This window comes from Pongo pygmaeus, chromosome 16 (assembly GCF_028885625.2).
Source record: "Pongo pygmaeus isolate AG05252 chromosome 16, NHGRI_mPonPyg2-v2.0_pri, whole genome shotgun sequence".
In the NCBI taxonomy this organism is placed as follows: domain Eukaryota; kingdom Metazoa; phylum Chordata; class Mammalia; order Primates; family Hominidae; genus Pongo; species Pongo pygmaeus.
This window is the reverse complement of record NC_072389.2, coordinates 68,671,987-68,689,172: the sequence shown is the minus strand read 5'-3', so window position 1 is coordinate 68,689,172 and position 17,186 is coordinate 68,671,987. Positions and strand designations below refer to the sequence as shown.

General features: G+C 39.3%; 1 protein-coding gene across 3 annotated transcripts in view; it reads right to left on the bottom strand.

Moving 5' to 3' along the window:
* APH1B (aph-1 homolog B, gamma-secretase subunit) overlaps window positions 1–17,186 on the bottom strand; it is a 28,296-nt gene that overhangs the window by 3,966 nt on the left and 7,144 nt on the right. For 2 of the 3 annotated variants that reach the window (XM_054450712.2, XM_054450711.2), the window contains exons 3-5: window positions 14,183–14,253; window positions 13,266–13,388; window positions 2,678–2,805 (exon numbers count right to left, since the gene is read on the bottom strand). In XM_054450712.2, coding sequence (XP_054306687.1) covers window positions 2,678–2,805; window positions 13,266–13,388; window positions 14,183–14,253 — 322 coding nt within the window. The remainder of the gene's footprint in view (window positions 1–2,677; window positions 2,806–13,265; window positions 13,389–14,182; window positions 14,254–17,186) is intronic. The other variant, XM_054450713.2, reaches the window with a different exon arrangement.

The following is a 17,186-nucleotide window of genomic DNA, read 5'->3' as shown; positions in this document are numbered from 1 at the left end:
TGGAATGCTGAGAGGTACTGTCTACACCTTGGTGAGACCAAAGTTTCTATCTTAATGGAGGTTCTGTACTAGTAAGGGAGGCAGGTAATGAATGAAGAAACAATTAGTTACAAATTGTGATGAATGCTAAGACAGCATAATTATAATTGCAATGAGGCTAGGATGGGTAAAAACAAGGTGATCTCCTTGTTTTTACTCATCAAAGAAGGCCTGAAGAAAGTGGTAGATTTTACAGGTAGCACCTTATGCAGAAAGACTGCTCTTCTCAAGAGGCCTCCGTGGGCATGGCAGGCATTGAGCATTTGCTAGATTATTCTTCACAATAATTCTATACCTCAAATCCACTGAATTTTAACTCATTTTACAGAGTGCTACACTCTTTTGTATTGCTCTTTTCTTCTTTAAAAAACATTTTTCCTCTTTTAAACAATTACAAAAGCAATACATGATTGTTGTAGAAAATTACAACCCAAAAATGAGAAAAATAGAACAAATTTTAAAACTTAAAATTCAGCTAGGTTAATATTTATTAAAAAGCTCAAAAAGTGAAACCAAAAAGAGAAAAACTGATCAGACTATATAAAATTAAGAACTTTTGTTCATCAAAAGACATTAAGAGAATGTAAAGACAAACCATGCCACAGAAGTTATTTGCAATACATACATCTGACAAAAGATTTTTTTCTTTTACAGAAAACATAAAGAACTCCTAAAAATCAAAAGGAAAATAGATAGGCATAAGATTTGAACAGGCACTTCCAAAAGAATTATCCGAATGGCCAACAAACATCTGAAGACTTGCTCAACCTTATTTTCCCGGTGTGAACACACCTGTGTAACTAGCACCTAGATGAAAATCAAAACATTCTCAGCCCCCAGAAGCCTCTCTGATTCCACCAGTCACTGCCCCCACTAAGGGTGACCATGACGCTGACTTCAACACCACAGCTTGGTGCTGCCTTTTGGTATTTCTGTCAACGGAGCCACACAACATGTGGCTCAACCTATTAATCATCAGGGAAATGTAAATGAAAACTTTTACTATAATTTATCAATTTATGTATTTATGATACCATGACATACCCAGCAGGATGACCAAAAATAAAGAGAATGCAGTGAGGAGGTGGAGGAACCACAACTTGTAAATTGATGGTAGAGTGTAAGGTGATACAATCACTCTGAAAATTGAGTGGTATGAACAGTCAACACATGTACACCCCATGACCCAGCAGTCCCACTCCTAGGCATATACCCAAAAGAAGTGTGTGTGTGTGTGTGTGTGTGTGTTGTGTGTGTGTGTTCACCAAGAGATATACATTAGAACATTCATAGCAGTACCATTCACAATAGTTAAAAATGAGAAAGCCAGGTGTGGTGGCTCACGCCTGTAATCCCAACACTTTGAGTGGCTGAGGCAGGAAAATCACTTGAGCCCAGGAGCTCGAAGCCAGCCTGAGCAACATAGAGCTCATCTCTACAAAAAAATTTAAAAGTTAGCCAGGCATGACGGCACATGCCCATAGTCCCAGCTACTTGGAAGGGTGCGGTGGGAGAATCACTTGAGCCCAGGAGGTCGAGGCTGCAATGAGCCATGATCGTGCCACCGCACTCCAGCCTGGGCAACAGGGCAAGACTCCATCTCAAACTAGAAACAACATCAATGCCTCTCTGCTGTCAAATGGGTAAATTATGGTATAGACACACGGTAGAATACTATACAGCAATGAGTGAGACATCTATAGTGATGTGAAGATGAATCCCACAAACATGCTGAGCAAGAGGAGCCAGACACAAGAGCAAACGTTGTGTGATTCCATTGACAGAAATACCAAAAGGCAGCACCAAGCTGTGGTGTTGAAGTCAGCGTCATGGTCACCCTCAGTGGGGGCAGTGACTGGTGGAACAGGGAGGCTCCTGGAGGCTGAGAATGTTTTGATTTTCATCTAGGTGCTAGTTACACAGGTGTGTTCACACTGTGAAAATTCATCAAGATGTATACTTCTGATTTGTGTGCTTTTCTGTAGGTGTGTTATTTTAATAAAACAATTATGTAATCATTCTCTGAAATCTGCCACTGACAGAGAACTACTATGAACATTTTGGTATATACTTTTCAAACTTCCTAGGTTCTTTCCTTTTAATCATTAAAAAGAATAGTATCAACTATTCAATATACACCAACATTTACTGGCCACCTACTATGTGCCATGAATTGAGGATACGAAGATTGAAGATAAGGCCCCATCCTTGATTATCAAACTCTAATTAGAAAGAGAGAGAGATAAAAACTATATTAAATAAAATATGCTAGCCAAGGACATGTGTTATACGAGAGCTAGGAATAAGGTCCAGTCATGGTGCCGAGTCTGGAATATGCAACTTTTCCACGCAGCTGTCACAGAGAATGAACAGTTTTCCAAACTGACCTAGGTTAGGGAGAGACAAATCACTGCAAATAAACAGCAGGGAAAAAAATATTTTAATAAGACACACCAAAAAATTAAAAGTGGTGGTCTTTTTGTGGTAAGACTTAGATGACTCATTCATTCACTTAAATGGCTTTTCTGAATTTCCTCATGTTCTCATGAGCATGTATTTCATCTAGAGTAGAATTTACCATTTTAGATACATAGACTTGAGTACCAGAATACAGTCTGAGCACGGCGGCAACACTCACCTGGGCTGACACCAGCAGGTGGGTCAAGAGAACGATAAGGAGGATGCCCCACTTTTTCTTCTCACAGCCATCAAAAAATACAATGCCCCAGAACACATGCAGCAAGATGATGACCAGCGTCATGAAAGCTGAAAGACAGCCAACCATTAGTGTCACTCCTACAGACATCAGAGCCACTGAGGGCCCTGGCACTGTGCACGGGCTCTCAGGGTGTCCACCACACCTCAGCGAGAGAGTTTACCACCACCTGACAGAAACAGGGCCTTGACACACTCAAAAAGCAACACTGCGGAACAGGAGACTGACCGCCACAGCTTCTTGTCTAGAATGTAAACCTGTTCAATAGAAGGTCACCTGAGATCTGGCTTTCAGGCAGCTTCCCTGAGGAATGCAGTAAAATTACTGTGATGTCCAGCCAGCTTTCCCCATGCTCATTTGAGCCTTCTGCACGAGTAAAGAGAGACTTCAATGAAAAGGAGTATCTTCTGTTTAAACAAGGCTCCTCACTAAAGTGGAATTTTTCCTCGGATCCTTTTGAAAAAGACCAATGGAAAAATATTAAAATCATGGCCAGGCGCTCTGGCTCATGCCTGTAATCCCAGCACTTTGGGAGGCCGAGGCGGGCAGATCACTTGAGGTCAGGAGTTTGAGACCAGCCTGGCCAACATGGTGAAACCCCAGCTCTACTAAAAATACAAAAATTAGCCAGGCATGGTGGCACGTGCCTGTAATCCCAACTATTCGGGAGGCTCAGGCAGGAGAATTACTTGAACCGAGGAGGCGGAGGTTGCAGTGAGCTGAGATCATGCCACTGTACTCCAGCCTAGGCAACAGAGTAAAAAAAAAAAAAAAAAAAAAAAAAAAAAGAAGAAGAAGAAGAAAGAAAAGAAAAATATTTAAAATCACAGTAATTATCTACAATGCTTCTTAAGCAACTGGCACTGAATTTGATCAGCACCACCAGGTTTTTTCTGGGGAACACTACCTCTGTGTGGGATAACAGTCTTTATTTAAAGTGGGCAAGCCCTATATATTCTGCAAAGGTTAACATGGAAAATAAAAAGGCATCTAGATTTCCTCTTTCAACCACATAATAAGAAATCATTAACACCCACCAGACTGGCAAAAATTCAAGTCTGACAACTCTCTTTCATACTGCTGATAGGAAAACAGTCTAGCATTACAAATTAAAGAGGAATTTGCATTCTCTATTTCACTCCAGCAATTCTGCAGCTAGAGCTACACTCTGAAGCAATTAGTTCTGAAATTAATAGATCACCTGCACCTGGGAACTTGTTAGAACTCCAAATTATGGGGACCCACCCCGCACTTCCTGAATCAGAAACAATGGGGTGGGAGCCCAGCAATCCGTGTTTAAACAGCCCTCCAGGTGATTCTGAGGCACGGTCAAGTTTCAGAGCCATTGCTCTAGAGAAACGTACACATCTGCACAAGGAGCATATATAAGTTTAAGTCAGCACTGTCTGTAATAATGAAATATGTCCATCATTACCAGAATGGATAAATAAATCATGCTCTATTCACACAATGGAATACTATATGGTCTACAATATAAATGATCTCAAGAATCTAATGTTATATAGAAAAGAAATGCGTATCGTGAAAAAATGCGTATTATTTCGTTGATATGAATTCTAAAACATGCAAAACTAAAAGACGTAACTGTTGTGATTAAAGAAAGCTGTTATATCTGGTGTAAACGTGTAATCATTTCAGTAAACGGTGGTAGATATTTTAACTAAAGTAGAAGAGAAACAGTTTCCAAAGTTTTGACGCTATGGCAGATGAAGCTAAAGTGATGTATTTTAACCCTGGTGATGACCCTGGAAAAGGAAGCCTCCCTGGAGAGAGATGCTTGGTGACAGCGGGGAGCTGAGACCACTGAAGATGCCCAGGAGTGCAATTTAAGTTTTAAAGTTTTTGTGTCAGAAAAGATCAAGGCAGAAACTGACACAAATGGAAACACTGATTTTTTAAAGAAATCATAAAGTGTTCATACTCTAAGAGTTTTTCAGAATCTAGATGACAATCAAATGTCAAGAGAAAGCAATGACACCATTAAGGTGTCATCTGTTTGGCAGCTTATGTTTGCCATTCTTTCTGAATATTGATGTTACCAGGGCAGCCCTGATGAAATAACCGGGAAAGGTCCTTAGTTCTTGTTTTTGTTTTTTTTAACTGTTTTTCTTTAGTTCCTTTATCTATAGGCACAGCTGCTTAAAGAAACCAAATGGCTTGAGATGGCACCAGAGCTTCTTGACCCCTGACCAGATACCATAGGAAGACCTCGCAAAACCAGCACAAACTGGAATAGGTGACTCCTATTTGCATTTAGATCATCAGCATATCTTTACAATGCTAAAACTCCCTCCCCTGAAAGAAAATCCCTGCCATTTCATGCACATATAATATATGAAGGCATATGTTCATGAATAGCACCTTCATGTCTGGAGTCCCATCCCACACATGCTAACATTCCTTTCCCGCCCCACACCTAGTCCCCCTATGCCTTCTGCTGCGTGAGGAGAAAGTACATTTAGCGCAAGAGCTCACCTTCTCCATTCTCTGGCCAGGGAATAAAACCTGATTGCCTTTTCCAATTGGATGTTCTTTCTTTGCGACCAATACTGAGTGGGGAAAGAAGTGTTTACCAGTGACACTGAGTCACAATTATGCTCCTATAGTCAAGGCCTACAGCTCATTTAAAAATGCTCTCACGGGTTGGGCGCAGTGGCTCACGCCTGTAATCCCAGCACTTTGGGAGGCCGAGGCAGGAGGATCATGAGGTCAGGAGATCGAGACCACCCTGGCTAACACAGTGAAACCCCGTCTGTACTAAAAATACAAAACATTAGCCGGGCGTGGTGGTGGGCGCTTGTAGTCCCAGCTGCTCGGGAGGCTGAGGCAGGAGAATGGCGTGAACCCGGGAGGCGGAGCTTGCAGTGAGCCGAGATAGTGCCACTGCACTCCAGCCTGGGCGACAGAGCAAGACTCCATCTCAAAAACAAAACAAAACAAAAACAACAACAACAAAAATTCTCTCACTTACAGAAGTTTCAGTCTATTCTTGTCCAAAAGAGCATTACTGTGAGTTTTAGGCAAGCATCCTCAAGACATCATTAGCCCTGACCTTTTTCCAAATTCTAGGTCCACATTTCTTGGTCCTTCTTACTAAGAAGTCTGATGGATTGACTTTGCCTCCAAAGTCAAGTCCATACACCTCAGACTAGCATTCAAGGACCTCTACAATCTACACCCCAATTACCTTGACACCATATTCTCTACTAATCTTCAACTGCATCCTATGGAAGAAAACCAGAACTCTTCTTCACTCTGTCTATACCTCTGGTTTTCTTTTTTATTTTTAAATAGATTATCCCTTTTGTCTGAAGACTCTGCCCCTCAGCACCACCCCTCTCCATTTCACCACATCTGAATCTTACTTTTATTTACAATCCAGTTCAAATGCCACCTCTCCTCAGTAAATTATTTCCTAACATCTACCCTCCTCCTATTTTTTTTTTTTTTTTTACATTCAACACAATCTACTGAGCATCTAGACAGCCTGGCCTGAAGGTTATATATATTATCTTTAGAGTCGGACGGTTCTGAGTTAGAATCCCAGCTCCACTGTGTGGCTTTGGACAAGCTATTTAAACTCTCTGAGCTTCCATTTCCTTTATTTTTAAAATGGGGATAATACCACATAGGGCTGTTACAAGGAAAAACAGTGCTTGGCAAACCACAACTTTTTAATATGTGGTAGCTACCGTGTGCTATGGTCTACAGATTCAAAGACGAATAAGCCAGGGTTCTCAGTGAGTTGTACTATCACATGGGAAAGTGAGACAGCAGCCAGCAATGACCACTTATATCCAAGTCTCCTGGGTACCTGACTATGTATTAAAAATGCATTCCTGGCTAGGCACAGTGGCTTACTCCTATAATCCCAGCACCTGGGAGGCTGAGGTGGGCGGACCACTTGAGCCCAGGAGTTCGAAACCAGCTTAGGCAACATAAGGAGACCCTGTCTCTACGACAAATACAAAAATTAGCCAGGTGTGGTATTGTGCGGCTGTTGTCTCAGCTACTCAGGAGGCTGACGTGGGAGGATTACCTGAGGCCAGGGAGGTTGAGGCTACAGTGAGCCATGATCGCACCACTGCACTCCAGCCTGGGTGACAGAGCTAGACCCTGTCTCAAAAAAATAAATAAAAAATAAAAACAAAAATGCATTTCTCTTCATTCTTGTAGATTATTTCTTCCTCTGACTTTGTATTACTCTTACATTTATTTTCTTCCTCCCCTCTTTCATCAATCCACATAAAAAGTATGTATGCAGTGGCCAATATGGGCCAGGCACTTTCTAGCCACTGGGACTATTACAACACATGAAACACAGTCTCATAGAACCTTTCCTCATCCTTTCAGTTTACCATTTTATTAACACAATATCTAGAGGAGATCCCTTGGACATGTATTAAAATACTGTGCTATGTTCATACTCAGCTCATTTATGCAGCCAGCACTCGTTTCTGGGTGGCTTTGATGGTCATCACAGCCTTCACTATCACGATGTGCTACGTTAGAATGCTGGGATTTACTCTTTCTTCCCTCTGCAGTTGGTTAAGAGGTCCAACAGAAACAGACACGGATATCTGCATTATTCTGCCACACACATGTGGCTACAGCTACATACATCCTATTTAAATCCTTCTCATTAGTAAAAGGAACAAATTCCAGCTAGTAATGAAAATTTGCTAATAGTATCTCTAGAGTACAACCTTTTAATTACTAAACCTTTCTCAGTTAATGCTCCTAAATATAAAATTCTAAAAGTCCTTCAGTAAATCTAACCCCCAAATTTGCTTTGTTCTAATATTCTTTTTTTTTTTCTGAGACAGGGTCTCAACTCTGTCACCCAGACTGGAGTGCAATGGTGTGATCATGGCTCACTACAGCCTCGACCTCCTGGGGCTCAGGTAATCCTCCCACCTCAGCCTCCTGAGTAGCTGGGACTACAGGTGTGCACCATCAGGCCCGACTAATTTTTTCTGTTTTAAGTGGAGATAGGGTTTTGCCATGTTGCCCAGGCTGGTCTCAAACTCCTGGGTTCAGGCAATCTGCCCACCTCAACTTCCCAAAGTGCTGGAATTACAGGCTTGAGCCATAATGCCCAGCCTGTTCTAATATTCTTAAGCCAAAAAAACTTCCCTAACTTAACCATAAGAATATCAATGTTAGTTTATAACCCAGATTAATAAAAGGAGCTTCCATAATTTTCATATGTTGTAATACATTAATCAGAAAGCGGAATAATTCTAACAAGTACTGTATATCAGTTTGTGACGACTGTAACTGTCTAGTCGATAATGGACTTCCTCTTCTAATAATCTTCTAAGTCAAAGTATCTTGGTAGTGAATATTTCTAACCTATTTCTAAGCAAAATGTTTCAGTGTTATCTTCAAGAAACAACATTTATGGCCGGGCGGGGTGGCTCACACCTGGGAGGCCAAAGCAGGCAGATCACCAGGTCAGGAGATCAAGACCATCCTGGCCTACATGGTGAAACCCCATCTCTCCTAAAAAATACAAAAAATTAGCCAGGCGAGGTGGCACACGCCTGTAGTCCCAGCTACTCGGGAGGCTGAGGCAGGAGAATCGCTTGAATCCAGGAGGCAGAGGTTGCAGTGAGCCAAGATGGCACCACTGCATTCCAGCCTGGGCGACAGAGCGAGACTCCGTCTCAAAAAAAAAGAAACAACATTTACTGTTTGGCTCCTTCACCCTTCCTGAATATACCCCAAATGCTCTAACACACAGATTCATAAGCACCCTCATTTTCACACATGTTCCTTTCCCTCATTCCTGATACCTATTTTTCTGTCCTTGCAAAGCTAATGGCCTAAGACAGCAATTGCGTCTAATACTGGCTTCCTGCCAGCATAGAAATTGCCATCACCTGGCTTCCCCTAACACGGGCAGGGTATCTCTAACTAGGTCAGAGCAAGCCAAAGGCTGCTGCTGGGTGGTGGCAGCCACAGACACAGGAGGACTTCCCAAGGCCAAAGCTCAGCCGCAGCTGAGAGACTGTGCATTGCTGATAAAGGCTGGGCTCAGCTGGAAAACTCTGCTGCAAGTTCCTGGGGTGGGCTCTGTGTGGCTCTGGGTATATTCATTCAAGGGTCCAGGCTAAGTGGGCATTAAGTTTCCAAGGTATCTTCTTCTCATGGCACCAGAGTCCAAGAAGGAAGGTCCAATCATGCAAATATTTTTTAAGCCTCTAACTTACATCATAACCACTAATTGGCCAATTCAAGTCACATGACTGAGCTCAAAGTCAAAGGGTGGAAAAGAACATTCCAGCCACCACGAGACTTATTACAGGAAATGACAAATTGGGACAAAAACAATCTCCCACATTCCTCTTTTATTTTCTTTAAGCTCAATATTTTTCTTTCTTCAGTCATAACCCACAGGCCATGGCTTCTAGATCTTCTACCATACTGACAACATTCTTTCTATATGAATTTTACTTCTTCAGTATTCCTGTTAAATCACAATGCTTGGAACAATACAACACTCCACATGTGGTCTGACCCATATTGGTTTTCCCCTTGTGAAAGGTTTAGTGGCTAAAAAGTTTAAAAGCTTGCCTAGGTTTTAAGCGCACTGTCTAGAAAATATAATAGAAATGAAATGGTCTGGGGAATTTTTAAAAATAAAATGATCAGCTGTTCTTTTTTACTAGTAGCTAAAAGACATTTTTAGCTAGTACTAGCTAAAGACATTTTTTCTTCTAAAGCATAAGGGAGGCAATTCGGAATGAAAAACCCAGATTCTATATAACACTAGCAAAATTATCTTCTCTCTGAATTCTGTTTTCTCATCTCAAGCGCTAAATTCTCCACCTTAATAATATTCTTAGGCCAGTTTAGAGCTTATAAGCACTTAAATACACATTCTCTAAATTAATTTCATTTAATTCTCAACAACTCTTAGCTAGGCATTATTTCTGCCCTTCCTGAAAGATCAGGAAATTGAAGATTAGATGGAAGGACAAGACTTCCTTTGCCCTGTGAACAATGCTGCTCTTAACCTCCAGGCCTGGAGGAAAGAGGCCTCTTCCCTCTGCCTGGAACATCTCTCCCTGACAACTCCTTTCTTTGCCTGCCTAGCTATTATTCACCCTTTAAGTAAATCTCTACTCGTTATGGCACTTCCTCCATAAGCCGTGCCTGGCTTTCATTTTTCTGTAAGTTATTTATTGAGTGCCATCTAGAAATAAAGGACTCCACAAGATGCCAAGGACACAGCAGTGAACAATACAGATGTTGTTCTTGCACTTGCATGGCATAGCACCCGACTGGAGAGAAAAGACATTCAACAAATAACTATACCATTACTTAATCACGCCTGTGATAAATGCTGCAAAGCCAAGGTACTGTGGCCTGGGAGCATGGGTTACAGCCTGTCCTTTGTGCCCTGTGGCTCTTCCTCATTTCCCTGTAGCATTGATTATGCTTTACTGTAATTAGCCATTTGTCTTTATTCCCCACTAAGAATGGAAGTTATGAATGGTAACTGGGCTCTATTTTCATAGCTTTGTATAACTCCTTTAGACTAAAAACACTTAATAATTATGTATGGAATGAGTGATTCAATAATCAAATGGACTTGCCCAAAATACTAAATTAATGAGCCAGGATAAGATTCGAACCTAGGATTCCAATTCCCATACTTTTGTCTCTACACAAAATTACCAAGAACGGGTAATGATTCTAGTAAAATTTAATGCTAGCCTACAACATAACCACAAATAAAAAAGAAGTAACCTATACATAAACTTTATTTATAAACTATGCCTGTTTGTAACATAAGAGCCTATGTACATACAGGTATCATATAGTATGGATCTTATTAACACATACTAATATAGACAGATATATACTACAGGCTGAATATCCCTTATCTGAAATGTTTGGGACCAGAAGTGTTTCAAATTTTGAAATATTTGTGCATCTATATATATAAAACGAGATATTTAGGGGATAAGACTCAAGTTTAAACATGAAATTCTTTTTTTTTTCTCTTGAAACAGAGTATCCCTCTGTTACTCAGGCTGGACTGCAGTGGGACGATCACAGCTCACTGCAGTCTCAACCTCCTGGGCTCAAATGATTCTCCCACCTCGGCCTCCTGAGTAGCTGGGACCATGGGTGGGCACCACCACACCCAGCTGAATTTTTTAATTTTTAGTAGAGACAAGGTCTCGCTATATTGCCCAGGCTGGTCTCACTCCTGAGCTCAAGTGATTCTCCTGCCTTGGCTTCCCAAAGTGTTGGGATTATAGGCATGAGCCACCACACCTGGCCAAAACATGAAATTCATTTACATTTCATATATATCTGATACATACAGACTGAAGGTAATTTTACACAATATTTTTAATAATTTTGTGCATGAAACAGTTTTTTCTTGTTCTGTCTGTGACCCACCACACAAGGTCAGGTGTGAAATTTCCTACTTGTGGCGTCATGTCGGTGAAGGAAGTTCTGGATGTTGGAGCATTTTTGGATTTTGGATTTTTGGATTAAAAATGCTCAATCTGTAATTAGTGACCCTACATTCCTTATTTATTCTGATTATTATTTAGGCATTTGTAATGGAGTATGCTAAACATATAAAGTTACGGATTTACCTGGCAAAAATGAGTTGTGTCTAAATAAATGGTAATTACAAGTAGTTATAAATAACATAAATACAACAAATATAAATTTGGGGATCTTATTTTTAAATGTAATAAAAATTAATTTCTTAAATTTGTAATTCAAAGTTTATGCTTCAAAGAATGATGTTATAACAGTAAGAAACTTGCACATGATAAAACAACACTGTTCTTTCATTCTATAGATACAAATTTATAACATAGTCAGTCTGCCATGCTAACTTGGCTAAAGACATTAAGATAGCTTATTGAATATTGAATTTTTCCTTTAATTCCTAGAAATTACAAATACAATCCCCAAATTGGTACTGAATCTTTCTTTTACTACCAAAAGAATCATTTTAAACATCTTATGAAAACACCCTAGGTCACTAAAGGGAATTAGCACCATCTAGTGAAAAAAGCTGGCAAAACTTGTATATCAAAAGAAAACTCCTGTAGCAGGGAGACAGAGCTGTGCTAACTGTATATGAAAACAGAAAACAAACTGTAGCACTAACACCCCTTACGATTATGTTTTATTACTTTTTATCGGGTTCTAACAGACTTTACTAATATTACATTTGTTTTAAAGACCTAACACTCAGTATAATCAAACATTAACACATTTGCCAGAAATATGCCAATGATGAAATGTTCAAAAGAAAGATAATTTGCTATGCTGGAAGCACCATTAAATAAGTATGACCCATGAACACACTTTCTCGTCCTCTAACTTGCAGCCAGATTTAAAGAGCCTTGACTTTATCCTGTAAGCCCTGAAAAGCCAAACCATTTTTGCAGCAGGGAAGATTAGTTAGGTAGTTGCATACAGGATTCACATGGATAGTGTGTCAAGGAAAGACTAACCAGTTGAGGGCAGATGATGGTAAGCCAGAGAGGAGATGTCAAGGCCTGAACTGAAATGGAAACAAAGGGTCTACTGGGAATGGTGAATGAGTGTCCAATGGGCTTGGGGATCACTATGACATTCAGCATGCCTCTAAACTACTGCAGAAATTTTTAAAAATTGGTCATACCTCTTTATATCTTTTCTATTATTACCTTACACTGTTACTGGAATGCTTATTCACTTTTTTTTCTCTTATTCCCTTATTAGAAGATAAGCTCCCTGAGGAGCTTTAGCATAGATGTTATTAAAAGAATATACAAATCATGATGTGAACTCAGTTATTTCAATGGCATAACTGTTGTGGAAATGACTAAAAATACAGTGGGTGTTCTCCCCCTATTTTTAAAAGAGTTTTCTTGTGGAACTTAGAAGAAATCTATGTTAATTATGTACACTACCAACTCTCAAATTTGTGATCACTGCATCATGATGACAATTTTTAGCTCGTGGACGAAAAAGCAACTTGAAATGAGTTGGTCCTTTTAGCTGCATCATTTGGATGAAATGATCAACTCATCTATTATCCCATTTTTCCTCTCAATTTCAGATTAAATTTTACTGCCTATTCCCACAAAAGGCACCACAATGACAATTACAGATTAGGGCTTCTACTGAAGATAACATAAAATCGTAAAAACCAAAAAGAGCACATGGCCTTTAAAAATTCACTTCTAACATTTCAACTATACAGCAACATTGTTAGTAGAGCAAAATAAAAATAAATTTTACACAAGCTAAACTCCACTCTAAAATTCTAAAACACTCTAACCAAAATTTTTATTTTCCTAAGTCTTTTACTTCACAGTGCCTCAGAGTATTTCGCCTTTAAAAGACATAACATAAATTCGAATTCACTGGAATTCCTAAGCCAGTGAACTCCAATAAGAATGATCATTTAGACTAGAAGGACTAGAAGCCTGAATGTTGACAGCTATGAGACACATACCTGAATAAAGGAAGAATTGAGGAGAATCTCCATGAATGCCCACTGTGCCTGGCCCCAAGGAGTCAGATAGGGTATTCACAAAGGAAAATACTCCACTCATGATTCCAAAGCCCAAGCCAGAAACTAAACAGGAAGAAAAACACTGTTAACTCTTTTCCTTTCAAGATTTCAAGTCAAATTTCCAAGGACTAGTTAATACAAAGTGTGTTGGAGGGGAAAGGGTGCTTATGTTCTTCCTGAAGCAGCAGACAGCTGGCTCTGGAGAGGCATGTGCTTGGCTAAATGATGAATCAGAGAGGGAAGGGGTAAGAGGAAAGGAAATGAATGGCAGAATGCAGCAGAGTAATAAAAAGGGGAGAAAAGGGTCTAGAAAGACACAGAAGAAATAGGTGAGACAGAGGATACAACACCAAAACTCTGGCTTACTTTATGATAACAGAGTCTACAGAGTTATGTTTGATGGCTTAGAACTGAAATTGAGTGTAAAGGGGAACTGTGTATTCCTGAGCCCAACTGGGGAACCTAGATCCAATCTTAAACATAATTCTCAAAGTATAATATGCAGACATATTAACCGCTTTAATATGAAGAGTACTCCTAGAACAGCCAAAGTAAGATTCGGAGAAAGTAACAGTTTCATCATCTAGAAAATCTTAGTTAACTAGGGTACATACACATTAAAAATCTAACTTTCAAACCTGGTTAATATACAATGGACATACAGGTAAGGGTCACTTGCAATCACTTTCATTTACAAGAGGAACCTGGAAGACGGGGATAATAAGCAAATATGTACACCAATAGGCCAAGGCAGTAATAAAAAACTACTTGAAATCTACAAAGATACAAAAGATACAAACGACTTTTATGCCAAGTCTGATTTTTTTCCTTAATGAAACCATGCGGTTCTAACTTACCATAGGCCAGCAGTCGCATAGAGGGCGCTGTCTCACCTGGGTTTATACTCTTCAAACCCTCACTGGCTTTTCTAAAATAAAACCACACATGTAATTAAGAAGAAAAAAAAAAAACAGAAAGCACAATATATCAGGAAAGTCCAACAAGACACTTCAAACCCAGATACTCACTGAGGCTTTGCATCAGGTTATACTCTAAATCTGTTATTTATTTAAACAAAACTCAGCAAATTTTCAATGAACTAAAATCAACCAAAATTGCTAATTTTTACCTTTTGACATTCGCATAAAATAATAAGAAAAATATAAGTAAACAAGTCGCCAGGAATTGAATTTAAAAAGATAAAAACCACAACACTTTCAACTGCTTTCTGAACTCGGCAAATATTTAATTCAATATCCTATGGGATCTACCACTGATTTTTTTCCCCTTCCCAAAGTACTATATCGTTATTCCTGCTTTGTTGGCACTTTGTTCTATCTTCCACCAGGACTATACTTGCTCTGCCACCCTCCCTTGCACCTTCTACTCTGTAGAACCTAAACTACACTCACCCTTCAGAGTCCACTTCAGGCAGCGATTTGTTAAAGAAGCTGCCTACCAATGGTTTGTAATCACTAATCTCTCCTTATTCTTAAATCCTATAATACTGATGGTCTGGACTCTCACATGAGTATTTAATCAAATGATCTTCTGATTCTAAAACGTTTTACATATTTGTTTTCTATCACCAATAAGGCTTCAAGGGAGAAAATGATCTGATACTTTCGTTGTATCTTGCAGAATAAAATGCTACCCTCAGAATAGGAGATAAATGAACCCTTGAATGAAAGAACAGAATACTGCTCAAGAGAAAATAATCTTCAGCCGAGCATGGTGGCTTAGCACTTTGGGAGGCCAAGGCAGGAGGATCACTTGCATCCAGGAGTTCGAGACCAGCCTGGACCACACAGCGAGATCCTGTCTCTATAAAAAAATAAAATAAAATAAAATAAAATAAAGAAGTGATCTTCAGAGTGATCTTATGCATGCTTCTGTTGTGGCCAATTTATAAGCTTACCATGAGTGCCATGCAGATTTGTTAGGAATGCTAGGTGTGGCTGGTCAATTCTACTAGCATCACTATTACTAATTCTTGTTGGCGAGAAAACTCTGCAATAATGTAAGAGCCTGATTCAAAGAATATTTAAATTATATTTACTATAAAGTATATTTATTAAGGCAACAAAAGAACCAAAACATTTTAAAAATGATTTGTTAGCAAATGTTGAAACAAGACAGGTTAACTCTAAGAATAGACAATTAAATTAAGCAGAACATACTTTCTGGGCATTGTGTTATTTTAAATTTCAGGGTATGGATATTCATTATAGTCAGCTTATTCTTTACATAAATATAAATATCATTGATTACATTAAATTAAGGCAATGTAGAATTCAACCAAAATAGGGACAAGCCTAGTGAAGGCGGTGCTTTTCTAGACTCAAAAGAAACAATCTGCCATTTTGGTGCTCTCCATCTGGAAGCGTTTGGTAGTGAGGACATGAGCCAGAAATTTAAGTGACCATCTTCTTTCTCTGAAGCAGTAACCAACTAAAATGTCCAATTTTCCTAAATAAAATAAACTTACCTCTCATAGTGATATTGTTAAAAGTGAATTAAAGCTTATGGGACACATACATAGTAAAAATCTCTGTCAACAAATATATCAATATAGTAGAATCAAAAAATTTGGGAGGATTTCTGTTTTCTATAAATTCCTCGATAATAAATAAAAGACTTGTGTCCATGTGGACACAAAGAAGGGAACAACAGGCCTAGTTTAGACTAGAGTGGGAGAAGGGAGAGGATCACAATTTACCCAGGTAACAAACCTGCATGTGTACCCTTGAACTTAAAAGTTAATAAAATAAAATACAGTTATGTGTTGCATAGCAACATTTCAGTCAACAATGGACTGCACATATATGATGGTAGTCATTATTATAAAGGTGCTAAAAAAATCCCTATTGCCTAGTGACGTTAAAATGTTGTACCATAATACATCACCCCCGTGTCTGTGGTGATGTTGGTGTAAACAAACCTACTGCACCGCCAGTCATATAAAAGCACAGCACACATTGGCCAGGCGCAGTGGCCCATGCCTATAATCCTAGCATTTTGGGAGGTCAAGGCAAACAAGTCACTTGAGCGCAGGAGTTTGAGACCAGCTTGGGCAACATGGTGAATCCCCATCTCTACAGAAAATACAAAATGAGCCGGGTGTGGTGGTGGTGTGTGCCTATAGTCCCAGCTACCTGGGAGGCTGAGGTGGGAGGATGGCTTGAGCCAAGGAGGTGGAGGCTGCAGTGAGCTGAGATTGCACTGCTGCACTCTAGCCTGGGCAACAGAGAGGCTCTGTCTCAAAAAAAAAAAAAAAAAGCATAGCACATACAATTATGCACAGTATATAATACTTCATAATGGTAATAAACAACTGTTAATGGTTTTTATAAAAAACAACAACAAAGTTAAAAGACTTCTCCATTTCAAAACTTACTACAAAAATACAGTATTCAAGATCATCTGATACTGGTGTAAGGGCAGACACACAGATTAACAGAATAAAATTGACAGTCCAGCAATAAACCTTTGTATTTACAGTCAACTGATTTTCAACAAGAGTGCAAGATGATTCAATGAGGAAAGAGAGATGGTCTTTTTAATAAATGGTGACAGAACAACTAGATAATCACATACAAAAGAATTAAGGTGGACCATTACCTTACACCATATATAAAAACTAAAATGACTGAAAAGTCCAGCTATCAGAGCTAAAACTATAAAACTGTCAGAAGAATACATAGGTGCCAGTCTTCAAGACTGTGGGTTGGGTAATGGTTTCTCAAATACATACACCTAAACCACAAGCAACTAAAGAAAAAGTAAATAGATGAACCTCATCAAAATTAAAAACTTTGATGCTACAAAGGACACTATCAAGAAAGTGAAGAGACAACACAG